This window comes from Fusarium mangiferae (genome assembly GCF_900044065.1).
Source record: "Fusarium mangiferae strain MRC7560 genome assembly, contig: FMAN_scaffold013, whole genome shotgun sequence".
NCBI classification, from domain to species: Eukaryota; Fungi; Ascomycota; class Sordariomycetes; order Hypocreales; family Nectriaceae; genus Fusarium; species Fusarium mangiferae.
In genome coordinates, this window is record NW_024573933.1 from 1,310,429 (window position 1) to 1,334,517 (window position 24,089).

Here is a 24,089-nt window from a genome sequence, read left to right on the forward strand (position 1 = left end):
GACGTCAATGGCCTCTTATACCTCGGATACACGTTGGGGGTCTTTGATAAACTGGGCCCGCATTCGTCATTCCAAGTTGGGGGGGATTCGACGATTCTCTTTCCCCTCCCCCACGTTCTCTTCCTCTTTTGTAACTATATGCAACTCTATTCATCTTCCGCTACCGGAGAATTTTACTCCAACTACAATCCCAATAATAAGCCGAGATCGCAAGGTATCTGACGGCCCCAGCATATCAGATCATGTATGTATATATATATACATATCAAGTCACTCACAATATGGAACTCAAGTAATATCACATTTCTCATAACCGTCCATAAAATACACATACAAAATAAATTATTACAATCGAGACAGATAAACGAGAGGGAAATTCCATATACACGCTTGGTGTAGGCCTATACCAAAGATTCGCTGCATCAATCTCCTATTCCTAGTTGATAATGATGGCTCGTCTCGGCTCCTGACTTCCTTTACATTGCCACTTTGCTCCAATGGATAAAAATCCATATCAACATAGACATCAATCGCTAAGCGTATGCCCAGGCCAGTTCGCCCCTCGCTAGGAAATCCCATTCTCGTTCATGTCTCGCAAGGGCATGTCATCCAATTCCATACGCAATGCTCGCTGTAGAAATATGCGCTTGAGTTGAATAATCACCGCTTTTTCCCACGTGTCACACAATGCATGTGGCGTGAACTACCCATCGCATCACCTTCGCCTCCTCTGACCCCAATCTTGGCGTGTTATCCACTACCAAACCTCGGAGCTCACCCTTCAGTGTTTGATGTGTCTGCTGCAGCTGGTGGCGCTGGTGTCTCCGGGGGCTGAGGATGAGCCACACCGCCGAGGCCAGGAGGTGTCGGGGCTTGTTGAGGGATAGGCAATGTCATAGGTCCCTTAGGAGCGATCATACGCCCAGGGAGACTCTCACCGCGAATCACCTTCTCCACCTCGGCCTTGTCCAAAGTCTCGTACTTAACAAGAGCCTTGGCTAACAAGTCGAGTTCGTTTCGCTTGTCTGTCAACAGTTTTCGTACATCCTCGTACGATTTTCGTATTGTCCTTTGAACCTCGCCTTCAATTGCTGCCTTTGTTTCCGAACTGAGGTTCTCGTATCTGCGGCCATATTCAACAGGTCCCAGAGCACTAGACATGCCAAAGAGTGTCACCATCATGAAGCTCAGGTCGGTGGCCCTCTCGAGATCCTAAGAGAAATGAGTATATGGTTATGATAGCTCATCCTTTAAAACTTACCGATGAAACACCAGAGGTCACCTTGTCGTCACCATATCTTAGCTCTTCGGCCATCTTTCCTCCAAGTGCGACGCGGATGTTTGACATATACTCAGCAGCTGTGTAAGAATACTTGTCCATCTGGGGAAGTTGCGCGGTGTGGCCCAGCGAGGGACCCTTGGGAAGGATGGTGACCTTGTATAGAGTGTTTGAGCTCTCCTTGTCGAAAAGCTGAACAAGCGCATGACCAGCCTCGTGATAAGCAGTCATCTCCTTCTCTTTCTCAGTGATAACCATTGACTTGCGTTCGGAACCCATGGTGACTCGGTCGTAGGCCCATTCCATATCTTGCTTCCGAACAACAGTGGCCTTGGCCCGGCTGGCTCGGAGAGCGGCAACATTCAACATGTTCTCAAGCTCGGCACCAGATCGACCGGGGCATCGAGCAGCAATAGCTTCAAGGTCAACATCAGGCCCAACCTTGATCTTCTTGGCGTGGTGCTTGAGAATAGCAATACGGCCACGAACATCAGGCAGTTCGACATTAACATGACGGTCAAATCGTCCAGGTCGGGTAAGGGCCTTGTCGAGCATTTTGGGTAAGTTGGTGGCTCCGATGATGATGATTTTGCTGTCCTGATCGAAGCCATCCAATTCGGTAAGCAACTGGTTCAGTGTCTGCTTGGCATGGGCTTGGTCCCGCGGGTTTCGCTTGCCTCCAATGGCATCAAGTTCGTCGATGAAAACAATGGCAGGGGACTTGCTCTTGGCTGCAGTGAAGAGGTCACGAACTCGCTTGGCACCGACGCCAACGAAGATCTCGTCAAACTCGCTTCCAGACATGTAGAAAAAGGGGACACCAGCTTCGCCGGCAACAGCTCGAGCAAGAAGCGTCTTACCAGTACCAGGAGGACCAACCAGGAGGACACCCTTGGGCAGTTTAGCACCAAGATCACTGAACTTTTCGGGATTCTTCAGAAACTCGACAACTTCTTGGAGTTCTTCTTTGGCTTCGTCGCAACCGTGAACATCGTTGAATCGAGTATTTTGCTTCTCAGCCTTGACCTCAGAGTCTGCCTTGCTACTAGGTCCACCGCGACGGAATGTACTGAACGCCTCGATGGCAATAGTAACAAGCGCGAAACAGAGGTAGGTGGTCACAATGAAGATGGCCAGAAACTTGACCCAGCGGAAGATAGTAGACCGAGTTGACTCCTGAACGATAACGTGAATGGGCTCACCCTTATGACCCATAGGATTACCCCCATTGGCGGACCCAGCCACAGCAGCGTTGGCAATGCCTTGCTCATAAGTTGGCCATTGAGTTCCAGCAAAGTTTCCGTTCACAGCACCTTGCGCATTCGCAGCTTGGTTAGCGTTAACGCCAAGCATCGTGAGGGCTCGCTGGTAAGCATCGTTGGTTGCAGCGTTGGAGGCAAAGCGTCCAGATTGATATCGTTCCACAAGAATAGCAGGCATGTTGGCACGGAGAAGGAGCTGGTAGAAAGCGTTTTGCGCGTTCGCATTACCGGGATTTCGATTGGCGGATTCCTCCAATGTTGCCAGCTGGTTGCGGGAAATGCCATTGGAGCTGCCGAATGCTCTGCGCTGAACAGAAAATGCACTGAGAGTTGAGATACCACGAGGAGATGAGAGAATACCGGAGGGAGACTGCGAAAAGGAGCGTAGGAAAGACGACTGGGCCAATACGCGGGGCTGAAATTGAGGGTGTCGCAAAATGGGGTTGGCCGCTCGGAGGCCAATGCGGCCCATATTGGAAAGGGTTGTCTGAGCGGTCATCGGGGTCATGGGAGAGAATCGTGAGCGAGAGAGGGAACCAAAGTCGACTTGTTGAAAGAATTCGGGGATTCGAAATTCGGTCAACTGTAACACAGATTAGTATGATGGTTGAAAATGTCGAGCAGTCGCAACGAACTCGTTGAGCTTCCGTCACCTTTGTCTGCTCCACGCCATTCTTCGAAGGGATCGATCGACTGGGTGTGACTGAAGTCATGTGCCACCATGGAGCCATAGCGATATTCGTAATCGAAGGCCATAACTCCGTTGTTGTTGCTGCCATGTTCTAGAGCCTCGTTAGTTACCGTCGGCGATAGCTCTCCTCTAAACTCCGCAACGACATACTGGCAGCATCATGGCATTGTAAGCCATGCTGGGGAACTATATGCACCAGAAGTGCTTTCGGGGTGATGATTTTCGTACTGATGCTCAGAAAAAGATTGATTGTAAAGTGTCTTGATGACGTGCAAGTTAGTGGGCAGATGGTCTGCGCCTCCGCCACGTCTAACGGTTTCTCGAGAGGCAAACGTTTGCCGTGCACCGAGATTGCGTTGTGGTAAGTCTACTCAAAGAGACGAATGGATTGTCTACCGGGATGCACTCATAGTGAATCGCGCGTAGGCATCATCAGTATGTAATCGACGGGGAGTTCGGTTCGCTTGCCACTCTGGTCCGCTGTTCGGCATCACACGATGGGCCCTTTCCTATTTGAGAGGATGCTGAGTCATCCTCTCTCGGCCCTCAGATCTTCCGCCTCCCGATCACGGTCATGGCACAACGCTCTTATCATTGGTTGTGAGTAGGTGCTGTGTAAGTGACAGTGATGCTTTAACTGTGATTTTGCAAAACTGTTTGCGTTCAGGATTTTGGTTGTTGTGATCAGTAGAAGCCTAGTGTATGTGTTGGGGGATAGAATTGTCTGGCTAATGGAAGTAAGACATATTCTAAGACTATGATCAACCTGGGTGACCCTTTGGGCGAGCCACTTTGCGACAGACCCTGCTACTCCTACTCCATATCCTTCATCCAATATCTCAGGCGCTTCTTTCTCACTAGGTATGGGGCGTTTTCTGGGTTCCTTAGATCTCATGGATGGATATCTCTGTGGGTATATTAGATGTGAATAAGGAGCTTCGTTTACTTTCTCCATGTCTGTCATTCGTGGGTATTCTCATTGTCTCCCATGGCCCCTATCACCCCCAAAATTCCCGGTAAAAACCTTCTTGTCCTCTTGAATCTTCATAAAACCCTGTTATGCCTCCTCAAAATGCTATCCCCAGTGGTCTTCCCCCCCTCACCCCTTACTAATTATCTGTCTAATCCAATATCGACACAATTCTCTCAAAGGGTATAGGTGCTGTTCAATGCTGAAAAAAAAAAGAAAGTGAATGCCAACAAGAGTAGAGAAAGATTCAAAAACATAGTGTCATTAGTACACTCCGAGCTATCAAGGATAGATGACACAGGGTGTTGCAATGCCAACCATCCAATATCAGAAATGTGAAGCTGGAAGAACATTGGTTGCAAAAGGCAAATTGCTTTCAGAATTCCACTAATGGCAAGAAGCAAGACAGAAACGCCAAATGACATGCTTTTCGAATCGCAGATGACATCTTTCATGTGTTCTAGAGATATGCTCGGGGATGCAATAGAACAGTACATTTCCTCCAATAATGTCCCGATGGGTATATCCTCTTCAAGAATAATAATTAGGTTCATGGAACAGAGATCGTTGTGTGGTCCAGCCTCGGTATGATCGTTATGTTACAAGTGATTATCGTAAATGGAAAGGGGTAATTGCTTAACGTGTTGAATATGGCGTTCGTAAAACATAGCGTGATTCAAGCAGTCATCCATCACATGCTCGCCAGCCTGCTACTGGGTAGCTGCAATGAAGGGTCCTCAAACTCAATCTTTGGCCCGTAAATATCATAAACTGCAGTTCCATATGCAGGTAACTGTCCGATGGTTGTAACTTCGATCGGCGGGTCATAGTGTGGCCACTGCTCTTGCTGTGGGTGGGCTGACGGCGGAGCGTAGTGCCCGGCCGTTGGAGGAATATGCTGCGCTTGGGATACCACTGGCTGCTGTGGCTGAGCCATATGGTGTTGGATAGGTTGCTGGTATTGAATCATCGCCGGCTGAGATTCGGCTGTTGTGTATGCTGGCTGGCTTCCAGATTGATGTGCGTAAAAGCCCTCAGGAATCATAGGGCTAGGGACTGACGTAGCAGAAAAGGTGCTTGGGCTGCTTTGAATTGAGGTCGCAATTCCGGGTGCTGAATATGGAAGCTCCATGGGAGGTCGTTCCACTTGCTGCGATAGCTGGTAATGAGGTGGTACAGTGCTTGTCATGGTAGCAACACCTGGATTCCCTGCCTCGGTGACATAGTAAGCCTGTCTCGGCATAGTTGCTGCTCGATGGACGAGCTGAACGTGTGGGTGTTGTTCGGGAACGGGAGTACCGTGGTACTCATGAGGAACACTGGCGGGGATGCCTTGCCGGTTGCCGTAATGCTGGGGCATGTGGTGGCCATGGACTTGTGATTCAAAATCAGCGTAAGAGGAGGCACGATGTAAATGCCCGCTGGGGGCACCCTGGTTCATGGAAACCATCTCATGAGGTGACCAAGGCATCGAGGAGTGCTGAGGAGTGGAGGGAGACTCGTCATCGTCAGAATCCGAGGAGCAGTCGTCGATGTCGTTAGGGTTCATTCCTTGCTGGTGGGATCTCCGCTGGTGCTTGACCATGGTTGTTTTGCGGCAAAAGCTGAGGTCGGGTTAGTACGTGCTGGGTTCGATGGTTATGTTGCGGCCTACCTCTTGGAGCATCCATCGTGAGCGCATTTATATGGACGCTTTCCGGTGTGAATTCGTCTATGACGAGCCAGACTTGATGACTGTGTTATCTGTTAATCCCATTCAAACCATTTGCTTGGTCTACACTTACATCCGAGAAACGCTTCCCACAACCGATGTGCTGGCATTGATGAGGCTTCTCTCCTGTGTGTGTCCGAATATGAACAGTCAGAGCACTCCGTTGGATAAAGCTCTTCCCACACCCAGGAATAGAGCAAGCGTATGGTCTTTCATTAGTATGTATACGATAATGCCTCTGTAGATCGGACTTTCGATTAAAGCTCTGCAACAGAAGTCAGTCAAGTCCTACGGCCACGGATCATTCTGGCAACAAACCTTTGTGCACGATTGCCAGTCACACTGGAAGGGACGAGCTGTGGGCTCGTTCTCGACTAGTTCCATAAGTTCCATGATTTTGTCAAAACTTGGACGTGCCTCTGGCAATGCTTGTGTAGGATGCAGAGATAAGGCGGAAATAGTTGTTGGCAAGATGTTGACTTGTCACAGCATAATAATTTCAGACGCTCGCTGGGGAAGAGTTGAAGATCCGATGCAGGAGACGTTGCCTAGACTTGCTGAAGGAGTGACAGGTCAACGTTTGCCAAAGGCCTTGGATTAGGGTATAAGAGGCGGCGGTGAGATCCAATTGTAAATGATACGGCGATTATAAAGTGACGTATAAGTTCTGATCTGACAATCGAAGAGTGTCTACACTGTTGAAGGGGTGAAGAAGTTGTGCGACTGTCTGTATATAAAAAGGTGAAGGTGTAGAGTAGTGGCTGAAGGTGGGATATATAAAGAGACGTGTGAAGCTGAGAATCCAGAAGCCAGGTTGTGTGGGAGCTGAGTGCTTAAGTCTTAACAGGGCGTGCCGTGTTAATGCAGGCGGTCCAAGTATTGCCTAGTGGATCGGGAAGAGATTTGGCTGGGGCTGGGGGAGAGCTCTATGGCTGTGGTGGTGGTTTTTGAGGGATAATACCAGAGACCAAGTAGACGAGCCAGGGGAATATTGAAGCTTATAGTTGATTGGACTCGGAGCGAGCACGAGTCGATAATATGACTGGACTCCGAGGTTCGCCTGAGACTGTTGAGTCGTGAAAACAAGCTATTTGACGTCTAGTTGATGTGATTCGAGTCAGGTAGACAGTCGATACAGGTCCATTCAAGCCAGACAATACTGGGGGTTCGGCGACAGATATCAACAACGGTCGTCACTGGGTTATGGGCCTATGTCCGGTCCCGCTGGGTAAGGGCAGTGGAGATCAGGAGTGCTTGGGAGACGAAGAGGATAGTGTGATGTAGTGTAGTGTAGTGTAAAATAGCCAGGGCCATGCAGATGCTAAATACCAGACTGAACAACCCAAGCTCGAAGGATGGGCCGTCGAAAATCTGACTCCAGTTGTAGGCGTGCAGCGAGCATGGTATACATACACCAGGGCTATCAAGGAACCACGCAGGAGATCAGAGAAGTCAAGGGATCCCTGCACTGCAACAGCGGGCTTCAGTGGGTCCCATCCGGCAACGAGTGAACTGGGGGGCACAGATGATGAGGGATCGAGAGAGGACGGCAGGTGGAGGGTGGATGAGCGTGACGAAAGGAAATAGAGGGAGGCTGATAAAAGAGGGAGATGAAGAGAGACGTATCCAGGGTCAGGGATGACGAGCGAAGCAAAGCAAAGCAAAGCAAGGTCAGGTAAGGCAAGGCAAGATATGGAGAAAAGGGCTGGCACTAACACCAGAACTGAGACGAGGTATTCCTTTTCCAACATTGAGTACAGTAGCATCCATCCGTCGATACCTCTCTAGGCTACCTTGGTTTGTGTCGATGGCGGCGTACAGTAGTTTCCAATATGGGCTTAGAAGTGCAAATAGCGCCTCTGTACCGTCCTCAAAGACATAGTCTCGTTTCTTGTACCGTATAAAAATGGCATTGCATGGTGTGTTCTATGAATGTACCAACTCGAATAATGATCCGAGGTGGTGTAGTGCCGGCCGCTATCCAGTCTCTTAGTGCGCTTGTGGGCTACTAACGCTCTGGTCCCATTACTGTATTTCGCTGCAACTCGCCCTGGCTTTGGCAACTTGCCGTTTAGGTGTAATTGTGTAGGGGCTATCTGGTCGTTCTGCCCCATGTTTCAAGGCTTTTTCCTTGGGATCATTGGGTGTTTTTTTTTTTTTTGGTTTGTCATTATTCCAAAAGCATTAACCAGACCAGCTAGTCCAGGTTAGAGCACATTAGAGGGGAGGGACATTTTGGCACGCACTACCGTAGAGGCACCCTCTCCTCTGCAAGTTCCAGGACGTTGAACCAGTCTACGGCGACGGATGGAGACGGGGACAAGGGGGACAGAAGCCGAGGAGTCTAAACCAGTTGATGGCGTCGGGTTTGGGGCGTCAAGGCAAGGGATGGCAGATCCCTCTAAATGCACCACTATCTGTTGCTCTGCGGAGGTGGAAGTGGGAGCGGTCACTGGCTAGAAGGCTGAATAACGACTGACTGACTGGCTACACATACAGTGAAGTGTGTATGAATCAACGCTAGTAGAATTGTTCATCGGGAATGGGATCAGGATTTAGTGAAAACGGACGACGCATATCCAGGTTGACGGTTATTGAGCCAGCTGCTTGGAATCTGTGGCGGAGAAAGAGGGGACCGGACCGCCTCCAAGGACGGACGGACGACCAGACACCTGGTTACAGATCGAGAAGAGGGAACCCAAAATTTGAGCTGCCTCCGTCTCGCAGCACCACAGACTCCGGTTGGAGCCGAAGGGTGCTTAACCTGTAACATTGGCTCGTCCTGCTGTTGCGTTTGAGGTCCGAGATGAGGCATTGGCCAGAGGAGCCAAAGAGTGTGGGCGTGTTGTAGAGACAGAGACAGAGAGAGGGTCATCGTGGGCGTATGAGATGCGATCCAAAGTGGATACCACCGAGGTCCATTACTTGCTGAGACTGAGACGGGGGGACCCAGGCTCTTGGCTTGGCTTGGCTTGGGAAAGCGCCGCGGCCGGGGTCGGGCAGGCTCAGGCTCAGCCCGCAGGGCCCCTCCCTCCCTACTCTTTAGTGGGTATTTCCACGATAAATGAAGCTAGATCAGAGTGCGATAGTGGTCCTTGCGGTCTTCTTTCTTAGAGACAAGACAAGACGGACGGGATGGACCAGCCTGACCAGCTCACCGGAGCATTGGAGATTGGGTAGAAAATGAACAGTGGATAACAGCTAGTGGATCCGTCCACTGTAAAGGTCGATCACAGACGGGTTCTTGGCTGGATTTCATAACTCTGAAATGCTAATCTAGCGTCCAACGTTACTCTCTGGCTCTGGCTGTGGCTCTGGTTCTGGTTCTGGTTCTCCTCTGCTTCTGGCTTCTGCCACTGGAGATAGAACTTGGTAATCGAGCAAGCCACCTACTTTGATGGTACAGAGCCTGACAGTCTATAGCCGACACACGCCAAGTCCTCATATGTACCTTCAAGCCTCTCTTGATGCCTTATCGCAACCAAAGACCTCCAAAGTCGGCATATCCATGTCCGTCGGTACGAAGACAGGGGCTCCTATGCAGGCAGTTGCGATGATCAGCCACTGCTAAGAAGAAAACAGGGGTTCTGCTTAACCAGACATTCCCCCGCCAAAGACATGTTGCCAGTAAGTCCTCTTTCAGAGTCGAGTCGAGGGTAAAATCAATTACATCAGAAAAGAGAGGATCGTCAGTGAGCAGGTGATCATCACTATCTCTTATATCCAGCCAGTATTCCCATGCACCATGACTCGACAAATCCTTCTGACAGGTGTCGTCGGCGATTAAATAAACTTGCCTCTCACGGCACTTGGGACGTTGGACAAGACGGGAGTTGAACCAAACGGCGGGGATCCAATAATGTTGGCAATCTGTGAACACCAGCAACAGCACCAGCACTTCACCAACATGGGCCTAAGGGTTCGTGCCGGTCCTGGGCGCTCGTGTCACACCTCGTTTCGTTCACCAACGTCCATTCCTGGCCTAAAGACGTCCGAGCAGAGGCCCGAACAGGTAACGGCGCTCAGATCCGGAGATACAGATTAACCTTTCTGCAAGTGCTTAGAGGCTCACGATACGGAGTCTGAGTGAAGCAATTTCCAACTGCAAAAAGGCCACAGAACAAGCCATCAACATGAGCATTCCAAGGGAGGGTGGACAACATTGCATTGATTTGAGGAGGAACCATGACGTGCAAAATACGTATTTTCTACCCTGAAATGGACAAAACGCCAGGCCATAAAACTTACCAAGATCTCTGCTCCACCACCCACAGTGCATACCCTTGTCAAACCCGGCTGATTGTTCACGCCGTTCCTGACTTGGCTCTTTACACGCAGCGCTACACAAGCAATGACCTGCCCAACCTTTGTCTAATCCTTGTCTCTAAGCCAAAGTCCATAAATCAATCAAGCCTTGCCCACGCTCCTGGCTCCAACTTGAAAGCCACGCAACGGCAGGGGCCTCAACTGAGCTCCAACTATCAACGCGATCCCCTGATACAATACAGCATCCTGCATGCCGGTTACCGCACCCTTGAGCGCCTCCTCAACGCGGACCAAACCCTACAGCCTCTGTTTATTTCCTGAGTTTTACTATCAATGCACAACTCACACACCATCTTTGCTACCTACTACTGAAGCGCGATCTCCTCATGCCATGTCATCTCATCTCTAATCCTCTCGCCCCTTGAAATGTTAAAATTGTTGAAGGTTTGTCCGTATGGCCTGGTAGTGCAATGAGATTAAGTGTTTGTGGTTGATAGTTGAGAGCGGGCTACGTTGATGCTGATTTGTCGAATTACTCTCTGAGACCCCAACGTTTCGAACGCCTCCTCCACATCGCTCAGCCAACAACTGGAGAATGAAATTAATCCCAAGCGTTGATCCCTTTGGACTAAGATTTGACAGAAGTCACCCAGCCCAGCCTATCTCAATTGACACGCAGCAGGGTCTGGGCAGCTGACCTGTCTCATTTTCATCCTCAGGGCTGAAGCTGGCTGTTGGGGTGAAGGCATCAATGCAACCCTGCTCTCCATCGACAAGACCAAGTGATCAACAACCTCTCAGAGTACAACACCATCTCTCCGGAGCATTTGCATTAAATATGGCTGCTAGCTTTTGAGTGCTGATCAGCTGGCGATGCTTGCACAGCCCTCTCAGCTCCCCTGGCGCCAAGTCAGCGGTCTAGGTAATGGCAGCTCTGAGGAGTACGGAGTACACAAAGCCGCATTGTAGCGAGCCTCGACAGTACAGGCCAGACTATTGAGCATTCCCTGTTCAATTGATCATCGAGTATTTGGGGTATGGTGTGTTCCTTTTGGGCCAGAAGCATGAACGGTTGATGGGAAAATGACGACTGTTCACCAAGGCGCCACTCCGATAACTAAGGTCGGCGTTAACTATGCCCCGGGGTAGCAGAAGCATGAGTCTGAAACAGAAGGCATTGTATCATTACTGGAAGAAAACCAGGCATAGGAAACGAGATGTCAAAAGTGGCAGTGATTTCTTCGGTTCCTCCGTGTAAACATCCATATCCAGGGTATGCTTGCGATCTCGCAAGCTATGTTTGTTTCTTCCTATGTCTATTCCCCCCAGCATTGACAGATAATAACAGGAGTTACTATAGTCCGCAAGTCATGGACAAGTGCCAGAGCCAGGCTAGCAACGTGTTTTCGAGGCTACCTCTACACCATGAGAAAGACAGTGATAGACGCCCTTCAACCCTGGATTAGAGTTTAGAATTGGGGGAAGAGGCTGGCTACGGTTGCATTTATCGACCCCACATGCTTGGCTCATCACCAGTCGGCTTGGTTTGCGGACCGAGAGTTCTACAGGACCAACACAAATTCATTCTCCGACCCTTCCAGGGTCAACCCAGAAGACGCAATGCGCTGATCATCTGGACTAGACCGTGAGGCTCGCAGTGTCGTACCCGGGGACCCTGCTCCTGCTCCGCTTTGCACAACTCGTTCCTCGGCCGAGTTTGTTTCCGAAAGCAACTTGTGCAAAACGTGCATTGAAACAATTCAGTGAGGGGAGCCCTGGCCTTCCGTAACATGCCCGTGAAGATCACTGGACCGGCAACACCCTGCCAGATTTGCGAGGCATGACCCTGAATGGCTCACCTTGCGATGTAACGGTAGCGATGCCTTCGACTCTTGATAGCTGCAGTTGCTTACGGGGACTCCATCTCACCGCTTCCCACGGCCACCTGCACCTGTGCCCTCGATCCTGCAGCACCAGAGAGGCGCTCGTGATGTGATGTCCCGAGCTCTGGGGGAGATTGGTGCAGACACTCTGCGGGAATTATCAATGCATATCCGCCACGCTAGTTTCGATGATTGAATAAGACATTCGCCAAGGATCTTGCAGGCTGGAGATTGTTGGTTCACAACGACACATTTTCAGTAGTGTCGAGTTGAGGACATGTTCTTGGTTCGAGTACTCAGTGGCGCAATCCATCCTCAGTTGTGCCCGCTGTCATTCCCTCCTGAGGGCTGCGGCTCAGCTATAATGCGGCTGTATTATTATCGTGAGCTAACTGAGGGCGGTCTATTATGGGCGTTCCGGTACGGCTGATTCGAGAAATGAGCATATGTTTTTGTTTTAGCCGTTGCATGTCGTTAGGAATTTCTGATAGGTCTCTTGGCCCTGTTCGCTTACGGGTTTATCCTGTTCTGAGTCCTGTTCTGGCCAGATCGTTCTGTGGCTTGTTCATGTCGGATGACTTTCATCACCATCATCAGCATCTGAAACACTCAACTTCATAGCTAAACTAACGCACAGCACTCAGGCACGTCTGTGATGACCTCTATTATGCCGATAAGCGCGAGATCCTCGATGCGCTTTGACAGAAGTTGAACATATCTACAGTGCATGACGCTTTGAATGTAGTCTGTGAGTTGCTGACACTAGTGCGGGAAGCATGATGCCAACGATGCCATCTGAACAAGCCTCAACTCCGGAAGAAAGAAAACATCTCCCCGGAGATTGAGGGCATACTAGTTATGCTCGTGGCTGTGGCGTACTGTATTTGAGGTTGAATGCTCTGTGCCAATGTAATGACATTCGGGCTGGGGAAGCATGAACATCCATCCATTAGCAGGAACTATCGACCCGGTCTATGGGTTGCCAGATAGTGACGTTTGAGCCTGAGGCGGCCATGTCACGGGTTGAGGAGGTACTCTTTCAAGTTTCAGTAGGTAGGTACCTACCTTGCAGACGACGGGAGGCAAGCAGATTCGTCTTCATACAAGTCATCACCAACAGCAGCAAATGATACCGTTATCACTTTCTGGGCTTCTCCCGGCTCGGCGAGGGCCTCAAAAGCATTGATCCGATAGCCGTACATCCAGATTCCGTGCGACCGGCATGCACAGACTCAAAGTGCAGCGTTTGTTTTACGTTGATCTTTTTTTAACCCCAACTACCGTGCGTTGTCGTTACATGTCACCAAGCCCACAGAAATCACATGCAGGGTCAGGTCTGAAGCGCCTTTCTGGCTGAGAAGAGCGTTGAGGTGCGTCTAGTCTACGTCAATCTCAGCCCTGCAAACTCCAGGCTCTGGGTCATGAACTGATTTGAGACCGGTTCGAAACAACGGTGGATTTAGCATTGACTGGCTGCCACGTGCCACATGCCTGTCCACGCCAATCGGAAGGAACCGTCCAGAGGAGCCGGTCAGATCGTCAACGAGCCTGAGCTCTCTTTTGCATTGACCTGAAGGTTTCTATTTTCGAGTGAGGGTTGGAAAGAGACAAGAGGACAATGCACAGCAAACCACTGGCCTGTCATTGTCAAACAAGGCCAGGGGCACTGGAATTATCATGAACTCGCTCGCATGGTTTGATAATTTGGCTGCCTAACGGCTCGCTCTCCTTGGCGGCCCATTAGTTGAAATTGGCTACTCGAAACCGCTCGTATTTGGGTTTCATTATTTGCTTCCCTTTCTTTTTTTCCCGTGCCCATTCTCAAGTTGTCTTGGCGGCCACTCACTGGTTCACTGGTCGAGACGGCAAGAAACAAACACGGCCAATGAGGCACGGGCCAACAGTTCCAAGATTGTCTCTCATCTCCGAGACCAAGACGATGGTATCGTGCACTACCTGCTGGTTCCAGGGACCGAACATTTAAGCTGTCAGCCGCGGCCGACTGCCCTGGGCCCTGACCGACACTAATCAAGCACCGTCAAAGATGTTTCAGCAACGATCTCGATCTTCATGTTTGTCCGTTACTTGGGTGCGGAACGACCATGGAATTGGTACCGACATGACTCAGGTGCCCCAAGCTATGAGGTCTGTTAGTGGATCAGGATCACGACATTTGGCCCACGAGACTGAAGACTTCAACTCCCAAGACCCTATGTCATCGTTTCACAAAAACATAAAGATTCTTCCCTGGTCTTAACAAATTCATCCTTAAGAGCTATGGCAGATTGATCAAACGTGACCAGGGGGCATAGTGGCTAGATAATGCCTTGAAACGAGTCTTGTCTATTGGAAAACTTTAGACACGGAACTTCTGCTGCACTCAATTTCTCAACCCAAGTTATAATACTGGACCTTGATTGGCGCCTTTTTATGGCCCATGGAGTCGTTCTTGGTTAACGTCGAGAGCCAGCCACTCATTCAGTCTTGTGCCTGGAACCCCCACAAAAGATCATACGCAGGGATGCTGCACGCTGGAGTGCAATCTCGCTGCTATTTACTTCCAACATGCCAGGCTGACGAAGCAATCCTGGCTATCTTATAGAGTCGCATTGCCGATGAAGAATATCAGCGATGGACAGGCTTATCTAAAGTCTGAATCGTGACCAGCTTGGCGGGACGTCGTGTGCAATAGCAGGGATCCAGCTGAACCACTAGCAATCATAGCCGAACTGACAGGTGGGGGCTTACTCTGTGTTTCGGCTCTTGAACAGGGTCCTGGTTCGGGTGATCTCCAACCTGACGATCATATCCCCAACTCGAATCAAGTCACGAGTGTAACTTCAGCTCGCAAACTAGGTCCTTTTTGGGCGCTAGCCAACAAGGTTGGGACCTGGTTTTGCACCAGGGGCACAAAACTCTCAAAAACGACAAGGGTGTCAACTTCAACCATGTCGGAAATCTTATGTCTGACTGCCGGTTTGTGACCGTTGTGTGACTGCGACGTTGCAGCCTCATGACTGAACGAATAACAGTATGGAATTAAGGTCGTATCAATCGTAAAGTTTTCGACAAGCACCCCGGATTATTGTTGATTGTGCAAATCTTCGCCACCATGCTCTACTAGCTTTGAACACTGTGGGCGAGATGACGGGACAAATTTCGTCAGATGTATATTGATCTTTCATCATGAAAGACAGTAGCTCGATGGTCGTGCGTAACCGGAACAAATACTACGCAACAACTGCCGTTCAACGATTGACGCGAGTGTACTAAAGGCAGTCTCGGCAGTGCATTGCACGATGATCTCTTTTAAGCCCTACCGTTGAAACACCACACGTGGCTCTCAGGACCGAGAAATGAAAGGTCCAATCGGCAACATCGGGACACGGTATCCATATCGTTTCACTCCATGCAGGACCGGACTGACCTTATCGTGGATCTATCAGTACGGTGGTCCGTCACAAGTTCCAGACAGCTCGAGTCATTCAAGCGTTTGATAGTACGCTAAGCCGCGGACCTGTAGCATATTTACACCAATTTGGGTCTGGAATAACGCACGAACATATCCCTTGAGGTGAACGGCACCAGGATTGCAGCGTGTTCGACACTGGAACAAACCGAGGCACGGAGCGGACCGTAGGATGACTGTCACCGCCCGACTCGCTGCCGATGGAGCGACCCTCCTTACGAAATGACAATAAAAAAAGAGGACCGGCGGATGTATCGAGACCCTTGGATGAAATTTATGTGATGCCGCCGGCATCTGCATGGCGCAGGCGTGGGACCAGTTCAAATACCGCGGCGACGGCGGTAAATCATCAACCTGCTGTTGCTGATCAACTTCCGAGCAAGAGAATGGGTGCTCATCAACACTTTTATCGACATTGTAGTCATATAATGCTTGCAGATAGAGAGCAATTGCCCTGCAGTCACAAGGTATCACATTGAAGGGGGAAAGGAAGCAGGGGTTGTGTTGAAATCCATCATCTGCCTCAGGCAATATACGAAGAGGAGTGAAGGCTTACAAAACTCCCAACCTGCGGCAACCTCGCTCTTAGCGCGGCAACGTACTGTCTGTTCCCTGTCATCCTAAATGGATCTCTGCTTTGGCGTGACATGGCAGCTGGGTTGCTGCTGATCGTTTGATCCCGATGAGATGAGCAATCGGCCGAGTCCAGCTCACAGACATTTGCCCCTGACACTTGTGGGGAGCGGAAAACATCAAGCAGAGCAGAACCTGAGAAGATCTAGGTAGAGCTCACGCCCTCTACCCTTGCAAGCGAACTTTGTGCTAGGTGTGGCGAGTCATGAACTCACACCATTTCTTCAAGTTCATAATGTTGATATCCCCACTAAAGCTTCGTTTCTTGGACGATGTGTATACTTGTTCGAGATCTAGGGTGGTTTCAGTGGTTCGCAGCTCCTCAGACCGGAACGTCCAGTGTTCCGTTGTCGATCTGCCAAGTGCCTTGAGTTCCTCGACTTCATAATCACATGTTCAAAACAAGGACGAATGGAAACAATTAAGTTTGCCAACGGCATCACAGTAGTGTGAACGGTAAACTCAGTTGACGATTGCTTCTGCCGTTCGCTACTGTGGTTGGGTTAAGTCTGACAGACATTCCGCAGGGGACTCAAACATGTACAGATACAGAGAATGATGCAGGTTCAGGATGTCTTTTCCCTGGCACGTTGGCGGGTACTGTACCAGGGAATATTCAGTCACGTCATTAAATTACTTGTCGAACTACCCTAAAGAACAATTTATATCATGCTGTGAATCAGTATTCAGCAAGTCCCTCATGACCAACCGGCACCGATGAGTTGGCACAGATGTGGCCCATGACGGAAAGAAACAGACGCTTTTGTTATAAAGAAGCAATGCAGCGGCTCAAGGAAAAGCAAGTTTTAACAAGTTCCTCAGCATAACTAGTCGCCGAGTCCCTTGCAGTGAGGCATATCAAAATGAGGGGGTTTTTGGGCGGCACAACTATCATCAGAACCGGGGTATTCAACTCCCAATTTGCACGACGATCAATTGATCGAGAATCTTGCGCCAAGGCTCGACCTGCTCACTGCTTTTTGTATATTGTTGCCTGAACAGGCCTTGCTCCCAGGTGTCATTTCGAATCCCCACACGATATTGATATAAGCAGGGTTGCGGATTTGCAGCCCCAGCCCCAGCCCAGCCTCGCTCAGTTCAACTCGGCCTATCGCTTGACTCTTGATGAATGACTGGGCTTCGAACTTGGCAGAATGGAGTATGCTCACAGTCTTTCAACGAAATGACTCGATAAAAACAATTGCGTGCCGTTCCACGAGTCCACAGCTATTGCGCCTGGCCACTATTGTTCTTCTTACGGACTCACTCCTTGTTCCCGCCGAAATGTGATATATGACGGAACGCTAGCTGTCTAGGGACCCCGGATCTCAGCAACATATCACAAAACGTCACTCCGACATGGGTAGCTTAATACGAGAATCTCAGAACGTACAGTATGTGAACAGAAACAATGGGCGACAGGGGAAAAGTCAACGTCTATCTTGTCTGGTTCCATGGGTTAACACTTAACGGGGGTTTTAGGCGCCTTTTCCCGCCCTTTACCACACGCCCGCCATCCTCTCAGGGTTGCAGCAATCCCCTCAACGTGCATAAAATCCTGGACGCGGATCTTCTCAGTTGGAGAAGCCCATACTCTGCGTTACATCGTAGGGGGGCTAAGCGGCTCGGAGTTAGCCTTTGCCATGGTAGCTATACCGCTGCCTACCATGATGCCCTGTTCTATCTGCTCTACGACGTCTCGTTCGCCTCGCCATCTTCACATCCCCTGAATAACAGTCGGTATATGGTCAACCATATTGGTGCCTGGATGCCTCTATATTGACTATATTGAGCGTAATATTATTCTCTACGAACTAGGGATTTCCTTGTCTATCAGGTCTCCTTGGTTTACATATACCCAGTCCTATGCGGAACCGCAATATTAAATTCGCTAAAACAAATTGTTGGAGCTGCCTTCGTCCTGACTGGGAAATGGAAACGAATCGGTGAGCTCTCCCTTGATTCCTCATGATCCCTCACTGCCTTATCCTTCGTGCGCTTCCCTAGGGTGTTGGTTGATCAGGTGTGAGAGACTTGTGTTTTCTCAACTGACCGCGTGGTTACCTGAATCAAGCATGAGTTGTCGATTATGATATTCCACCACGAATCCTTCTGGGTCACATCGCGAGCTCTCTAGCTCCTATATTCAGCTGCCAATTGACCAGCTAAGCCCACTAAAGGACGATCATGCCGCAATCTCACCGTTTGACAGCTTGACTCGTCACCGACAACGCGCAAGTTTCCCGGTTTACTGTCAACCCTGTTTTTCTTTTTCCCTGAAACTATCGGTAGTTGAGGAGACGGACGCAACCAATCTAACAGGCTGTTTGACGATCAACGGCATATCCAGTTTGAACTTGTTTGCTTTAGTTCGGACCAAAGCCTCCAGGTCAAGACATCGATCTATCGAATTTCGATGTAATAAATCTTGGAAACGGTGAGATAGGCTGGCACTTTTGATAACACTTTAGACTGAGACACGCTCCTAAACCTTACTACAGGTTCTAGTGTCGAGGAAGTCGTCAAGTCACCTTCCTTTCTACCCTTGCTGGCCCAGAACTACAGCAGAGTCCTTGGCGTATCTCGACATTTAGTTGGTCCAAGTTGAAATAACAGGCTACTACTGATTGAGTAAGTGAGTCGAAGATGCCTGTACTCTGTCACCCTCACCCTGCTCTGCAATGCACCATGATCAGCCATCACACGCTATTCGGATGAGAGCGAACCCTACAGTGTGCGTGCCAGGATCAGGCAGATCTTGAGACATGTCTTCTGCGTGTCTAATCCCGCCGGCTCCGAAGCAATACTTCACTGGATAACGTTTATCGTTCACGTAACGGTTACGGGCTTGAGGAAGGGTATGAAACAAAACTATCCCAAACGAGAATACCGCTTCCCATTCCGGGCACGACATACATATTGCACAGGAGTCCATCTCCTCTCTCATGCATGAGGATCCAGCACGAACAGGAACATGTGTGAATGACTACCTAGACTGTGGCCTAGAACAGCCGCCGGTTGACTATTTCCGCCTCATCTTTGTCCTCGCTCTTCTCCCTGCCCGAGAACAAAACATGGGCCCTGGTAGAGGAACCTTGAAGATCAGCACGGCAACTATGTAGAGTTTGCACCCCAGTCACTGTAACCTTCTCCAAACGATGCGGCGTAGCTGTAGATCTGATTTCCGCGGCGCGAGATAGGATGGAATACGTGATAGCAGCGATAGGCAGGCTTATGAGACATGGCTTTCTGTCAGTGACTGCAGAATCGTACGACTTGCAGTTGGGCTGCACCCACGAGTCTTCTTATCTGAAGAGAAGCGAAGTGATGGGCTGGGGGTGTTTGAGCCGTTGTCATCACAATACCACCCACACTGCATAGGCGGCAGTTACACATTGATTACTCTTTTACGTCAAGACTTGGTCAATACCCGTTAACAAAACATGACTCTTGTTCATGGACGAATGATAGGCGTCAAATGTCATCTCGAAATGATGATAGGGGTATCACTCGTGGCCGTAGTGTCATAGATGCCATTTGCAAGCTCACTCCCGAAAAGGGTTGAGCGAATCTTCTGTCTTTCTGTGGAAGCCAACTGTTGAAGGTCGTGTTCGTCTTACTTCTTTCTATCTATTCAATCTAGCAGCGCTTACTATCGGTTCTGTTGTCCTCAAGGGCCGCCGCCATTGATCGTCAACTCGTCCAGCTTCTCCTTGAGCTCGTGATCAGGCTTGAGGGTACCGTTTGATCCATTCTCGCCGTTGACAGGCTCAGCCGGCGTTTCCCCGCTAGTCAACCCCTTTCTGATGGCAAGGACACTGTCAACGATGACAGCATCGATGCCTTGCTTGACTTGACGCTGCAATGACGGTTAGTAAAATCGACATGCATCTGTTTGTGTGTGCTCAGACTTACCCGAACCATTTCAGGATCGTTATTTAGTGTGCCATAGCTGAAGCAGACGATTCCGTTCTCCTTGACGATCTTGATGAGGCGAGGGCTGTTGACGAAAGGCTCTGCGGCAGCAACAATACCCAACAGGTTCCAGCGTCTGGCGAATCGAATGGCCTCCTGTAAGGATGACGCGCGTACATCACAAACTTCACAGCAGCCTGCGTCTGTCAAGAAAAGGATGGGGATGGAAGGCTGCTTATAACTCAGACAAAGGCAGATGTCGGGGTTGAAAGAGCTGAAGATGATGTGACGTTCTCCAGCAAGGTCGTAGACCTTGGAGAGTACTGTGTCACAGAATGAGTTGAGTTCTACTGCATAAGTGTCCATCTCATGCTCTTCGCTCTCGTGAAGCATAGGGTACTTCATCTCGATGTTGAAGCCAGTTTCTTGAGGAAGTTCTCTGAAGAGTTCCTCAAGCGTGGCGAAAGGAGCTTGAATAAAGTTTCCTCTCGTGTTGCCCTTGAAGCCCTTATCCTTGAAGTCCTTTGTGTGCTTCATGCGTTCATCCAACTCATCAGGTCCACTGCCAGCGAACCCCATAGATTGCGAGCGTTTAGGTGCTAGGCTGTTGCTACGAGCCCGGAAATCACTTGGCTCACCCGTGGGTACAGGTTTCTTTCTCGATTGTTGTTTGGAATCTCGATTCTTGTCAGGGTTGATATGCAAGAATTGCTCCAGTGTCAAGGTATGGACTGGTGCATCAATACCTGTCTCACTGACGAGAAAGTCGTGATAGATAACCGGAACATGGTCCTTGGTCAGTTGAACATCAAACTCGACATATTGAGCTCCAAGATTAGCCGCAGCAATGAAGGATGGCAGAGTATTCTCTCCCAACTGGAGAGACCTGTTACTTGTCAAGTTCTTGCCAAGTCCACGGTGACCAATTACCATGGTTGACTCCAGTTTCTTCCAGTACGTCTGTCTCGATGTGATTTCCATGTTGGGGTGGTGGAAAGGGGTGATGACCAAGAAGTTGAAATTGACGGTTCCAATAACATCGAAGCTGCTTGACATGATAGGAACGCAAACATCTCCCTGCAGGTTCATGCGGCTAGATCCCAGGGTTTGTCTGACAGAGGACAAGAGCGCCACGGCGCGTCCAACCTTGTGCTTGTCGTTGCCCGAGTAAGTCGGGACGATATCGAAAAGGAGTTTCACCTTGGCTGCATCTGTTGTCGTGAAAACGACAGGTTCGGTGGCAATGCTATCATGCACCGGGAGATCGATGATGGTGGGCTCACCACTGGCACCAGTAGCAGATACAACTATCGATAGAGCGGTGTCAAGTTGCGTGTTATGAGCTTCGGTAAGTGGAACACGATCCAAACTGACCGGTTCAATGTTCTTTCGCATGTCCATCGATCCAAGACTGACAAGTACAAGGCTCTCACTGGTCAAGTATCGATGGCCGAAGCTCTTGATAGCAGCATCAGGAGCACGCGAGCCATTGTTGATTCCGTTACCATTCGACCGACGTTCGCCGATAGATGACATGTCTGAGGGAGTTGGCTGCAATGCGTCGACAGGACGGGTTGGGGGCGATTCGATCTCAACATCGTTGGTCTCGAGCAGTCGCGCAATATCCATATGACCTCGCAGCGCAGCATGCTCTCTCGCCGTCCAGCCTGAAGAATCAAGACGGGTGATATCTGCTCCAGCTTCTACCAGAAGTTCTACAACGTTGTATTTGCCATCCACAGCGGCAACATGAAGAGGAGTCCATGAGTAGGTGCTCTCTGTAGCTTCGAGATCTGCCTTTTGATCCGCGGTTCCCTTCAGGATAATCCGAGCACACTCTTCATGCCCGAATCTAGCTGCGACGTGAAGAGCAGTCTCGTCTGTCTTGTCCCTCCAGTTGATATCAACGCCGGCATCAATCAAAAGCTGCACGATGACACTGTAGTTGGACTTGGTAGCGATGGCTAGCACAGCGCCCGATTTGGAGATAGATTTTCGAATTTCGGCCTTGTAAGGGCTGCTTCCCTCCCAATTCTCGCCCTGTAGCAGAGCTTGAGTGGTCAATGGATGGCCCCCAACAACGCTGAGATGGAGGGGAGCATAGCCATCGTTATCCTGCCACTCAGGTGTATCAATTCCATCCTTGACGTGGAATTGGTCCCATTGCTGCATCTTGGACATAATGATTTGACACACAACCACAATGCCAAACTGAGCTGCGTAATGGAGCGGCATGCGCCCGAAGGAGTCACGGCTCTTGAGCGCAACCCTCTGTTCTGGGCGTAATTGCTCAAGCAAAAAGATAAATAGCTGGACAGCCTCGTCATCCTTGGTCAAAAGTAAAGCCTCCTTCTGGTTCAGTGACTTGGGCGCCTTGGAAGTTGCCAGACCAGGCTCGAGGTGCTTGTTACTGAATTGTGAGCCTGCAGGGACGGGTCGAGACTTTGAGACCTGCTCTCCTTCAGGAACGGATTTAGTCCTGCCAATGTGAATCACCAGACGATGAATACAGTTACGAGAGTTGATATCATCTGGCTCATCCAGGCTCTTGAGGTTGCTAAGTAGAAACGTGAGACATGATTTCGAACGCGAGGAAATCGATCGCTGTAAGAGACCCAGCATCAGCGGCTGGGCGCCTTCGTCGACGACATTGCTTGTTTTGAGGCCAGCCTCGAGGGCAGGAACATCGTCGTTGCGTACAGCCTGGTCAAGGGCATCGAGCTGGGCTTGAGGCAGGCTCAGCATACCCTTAGCTGAAGCACGACCCAGGGAGCGAGTCGAGTGCTCAGACATTGTGTCATCGAAAGTTTGGGCTTCGGACAGCACAGACATCCACTTGTTAATCTCATCGAGAAGTCTTGTGGTGTTTGCTTGTTTGGCGAAAGGCTTGACCTTGACCTTGGTATCAATATAAGGACCCTGTGTGACAAGGTCCGGAACCTTTTTGTCGAGCTTCTTTGTGATCTTGACGAAGCCCTTATGGTTGATCTCACCAAACCATTGCAAATTTCTGAACTGACTTCTCAGCTCAAGTAGAGCTCCCATAACTTCCTCCATTTCATCCTGATCCAGGGTAGCGACTACGTCGGCGGTGCGTCCATATCGGTTCTGGAGGAGGTTCAGGCGGCGACAAAACTCCGCGTATTTCTTGTTGTAGAAAAAGTCGACATCTTCGAGGTTTCGATCAAGCGCGAAAAAGAATTCTGCATCGAGGGTTAGGGGAGAGGCTCAGTGTGCGACACCAAGAGTCGTCAAAGCCGCCCACCTGCAGGATCCACCTTTTCTCCATTCCTTGCTTTCTCTGCTGCTGCTTTTACAAGCTTCTTGAGGCCCTTGTAGTTGATATACGAGCCCGCCCACTCGGGGACTTGGTTGCGCGGTAGACTAGTGAGAGCAGTGAGCCGGTTGTGTTAAGAAAAGCGCATGTTGCATCAGTACTCACTTTCTTCCGAATTTCATGCTGTGTAAATCGCCAATCGGAGTAACAAAGAAGATAAGAAAAATCGATGGGTAGGCAACGCGACCGTAGCGCAGAAAGGTTGTGTTGGTGTAGAAGAGCTTGCTTTCACAGCACACCGCGTTTCGACAGTTTAGACTTGTTCAACACAGAAAGCTTCTTGTCGCAAGACGCAATCACACAAACCGTGCCAACAACCAAGCTGATAAAAGGGGTTTTTTCGTCTTTCCCGGTCAAATGCAACACAAATGCTTATCCTCGCAGGCCAGTGACGTCAAAGTAAGTTGCGCGCAGTGCACAATCAAAGAGTACCCAGCGACTTGACTTGACCAAGAGGTGACAGAGCAAGTGACGTATAACTCATGGAACCTCCTCGAGACACCAAGAGGGTATGACAAAGATGTCGAAGAAGAGGAAGAAAGAAAGAAAAAGAGCAGAATGACGAAGCGACTGGAGATATGCGATGGAGAAATGACTGGGACTGACTGGATCCAATTCTCACTCGCTCGCTCGCTCGCTCCCTCAGGCAAGCAGAATCTTATTAAGAACAAAG

The 24,089-nt window shown here is 49.9% G+C and overlaps 5 protein-coding genes across 5 annotated transcripts; all 5 read right to left on the reverse strand.

Moving 5' to 3' along the window:
• Window positions 1–774: 774 nt before the first annotated feature.
• On the reverse strand, window positions 775–3,409 carry FMAN_00430 (putative AAA protease IAP-1 (mitochondrial intermembrane space); the record flags this gene model as incomplete). The annotated part of the gene is made up of 4 exons (XM_041822281.1): window positions 775–1,212; window positions 1,262–3,124; window positions 3,177–3,323; window positions 3,383–3,409. 4 exons carry the CDS (start codon window positions 3,407–3,409, stop codon window positions 775–777), a joined length of 2,475 nt encoding a protein of 824 aa, XP_041687976.1.
• Window positions 3,410–4,893: 1,484 nt separating this feature from the next.
• Window positions 4,894–6,306, reverse strand: FMAN_00431 (uncharacterized protein; the record flags this gene model as incomplete). The annotated part of the gene is made up of 4 exons (XM_041822282.1): window positions 4,894–5,806; window positions 5,857–5,936; window positions 5,987–6,178; window positions 6,232–6,306. 4 exons carry the CDS (start codon window positions 6,304–6,306, stop codon window positions 4,894–4,896), a joined length of 1,260 nt encoding a protein of 419 aa, XP_041687977.1.
• A 2,155-nt stretch (window positions 6,307–8,461) lies between these two features.
• Window positions 8,462–8,788, reverse strand: FMAN_00432 (uncharacterized protein; the record flags this gene model as incomplete). The annotated part of the gene is made up of 1 exon (XM_041822283.1): window positions 8,462–8,788. The coding sequence occupies one exon, from the start codon at window positions 8,786–8,788 to the stop codon at window positions 8,462–8,464; it is 327 nt and encodes a 108-aa protein (XP_041687978.1).
• Window positions 8,789–12,572: 3,784 nt separating this feature from the next.
• On the reverse strand, window positions 12,573–12,791 carry FMAN_00433 (uncharacterized protein; the record flags this gene model as incomplete). The annotated part of the gene is made up of 2 exons (XM_041822284.1): window positions 12,573–12,640; window positions 12,698–12,791. The coding sequence occupies 2 exons, from the start codon at window positions 12,789–12,791 to the stop codon at window positions 12,573–12,575; spliced, it is 162 nt and encodes a 53-aa protein (XP_041687979.1).
• A 7,043-nt stretch (window positions 12,792–19,834) lies between these two features.
• FMAN_00434 (uncharacterized protein) lies at window positions 19,835–23,538 on the reverse strand (the record flags this gene model as incomplete). The annotated part of the gene is made up of 4 exons (XM_041822285.1): window positions 19,835–20,023; window positions 20,080–23,282; window positions 23,345–23,463; window positions 23,522–23,538. 4 exons carry the CDS (start codon window positions 23,536–23,538, stop codon window positions 19,835–19,837), a joined length of 3,528 nt encoding a protein of 1,175 aa, XP_041687980.1.
• Window positions 23,539–24,089: the final 551 nt, after the last annotated feature.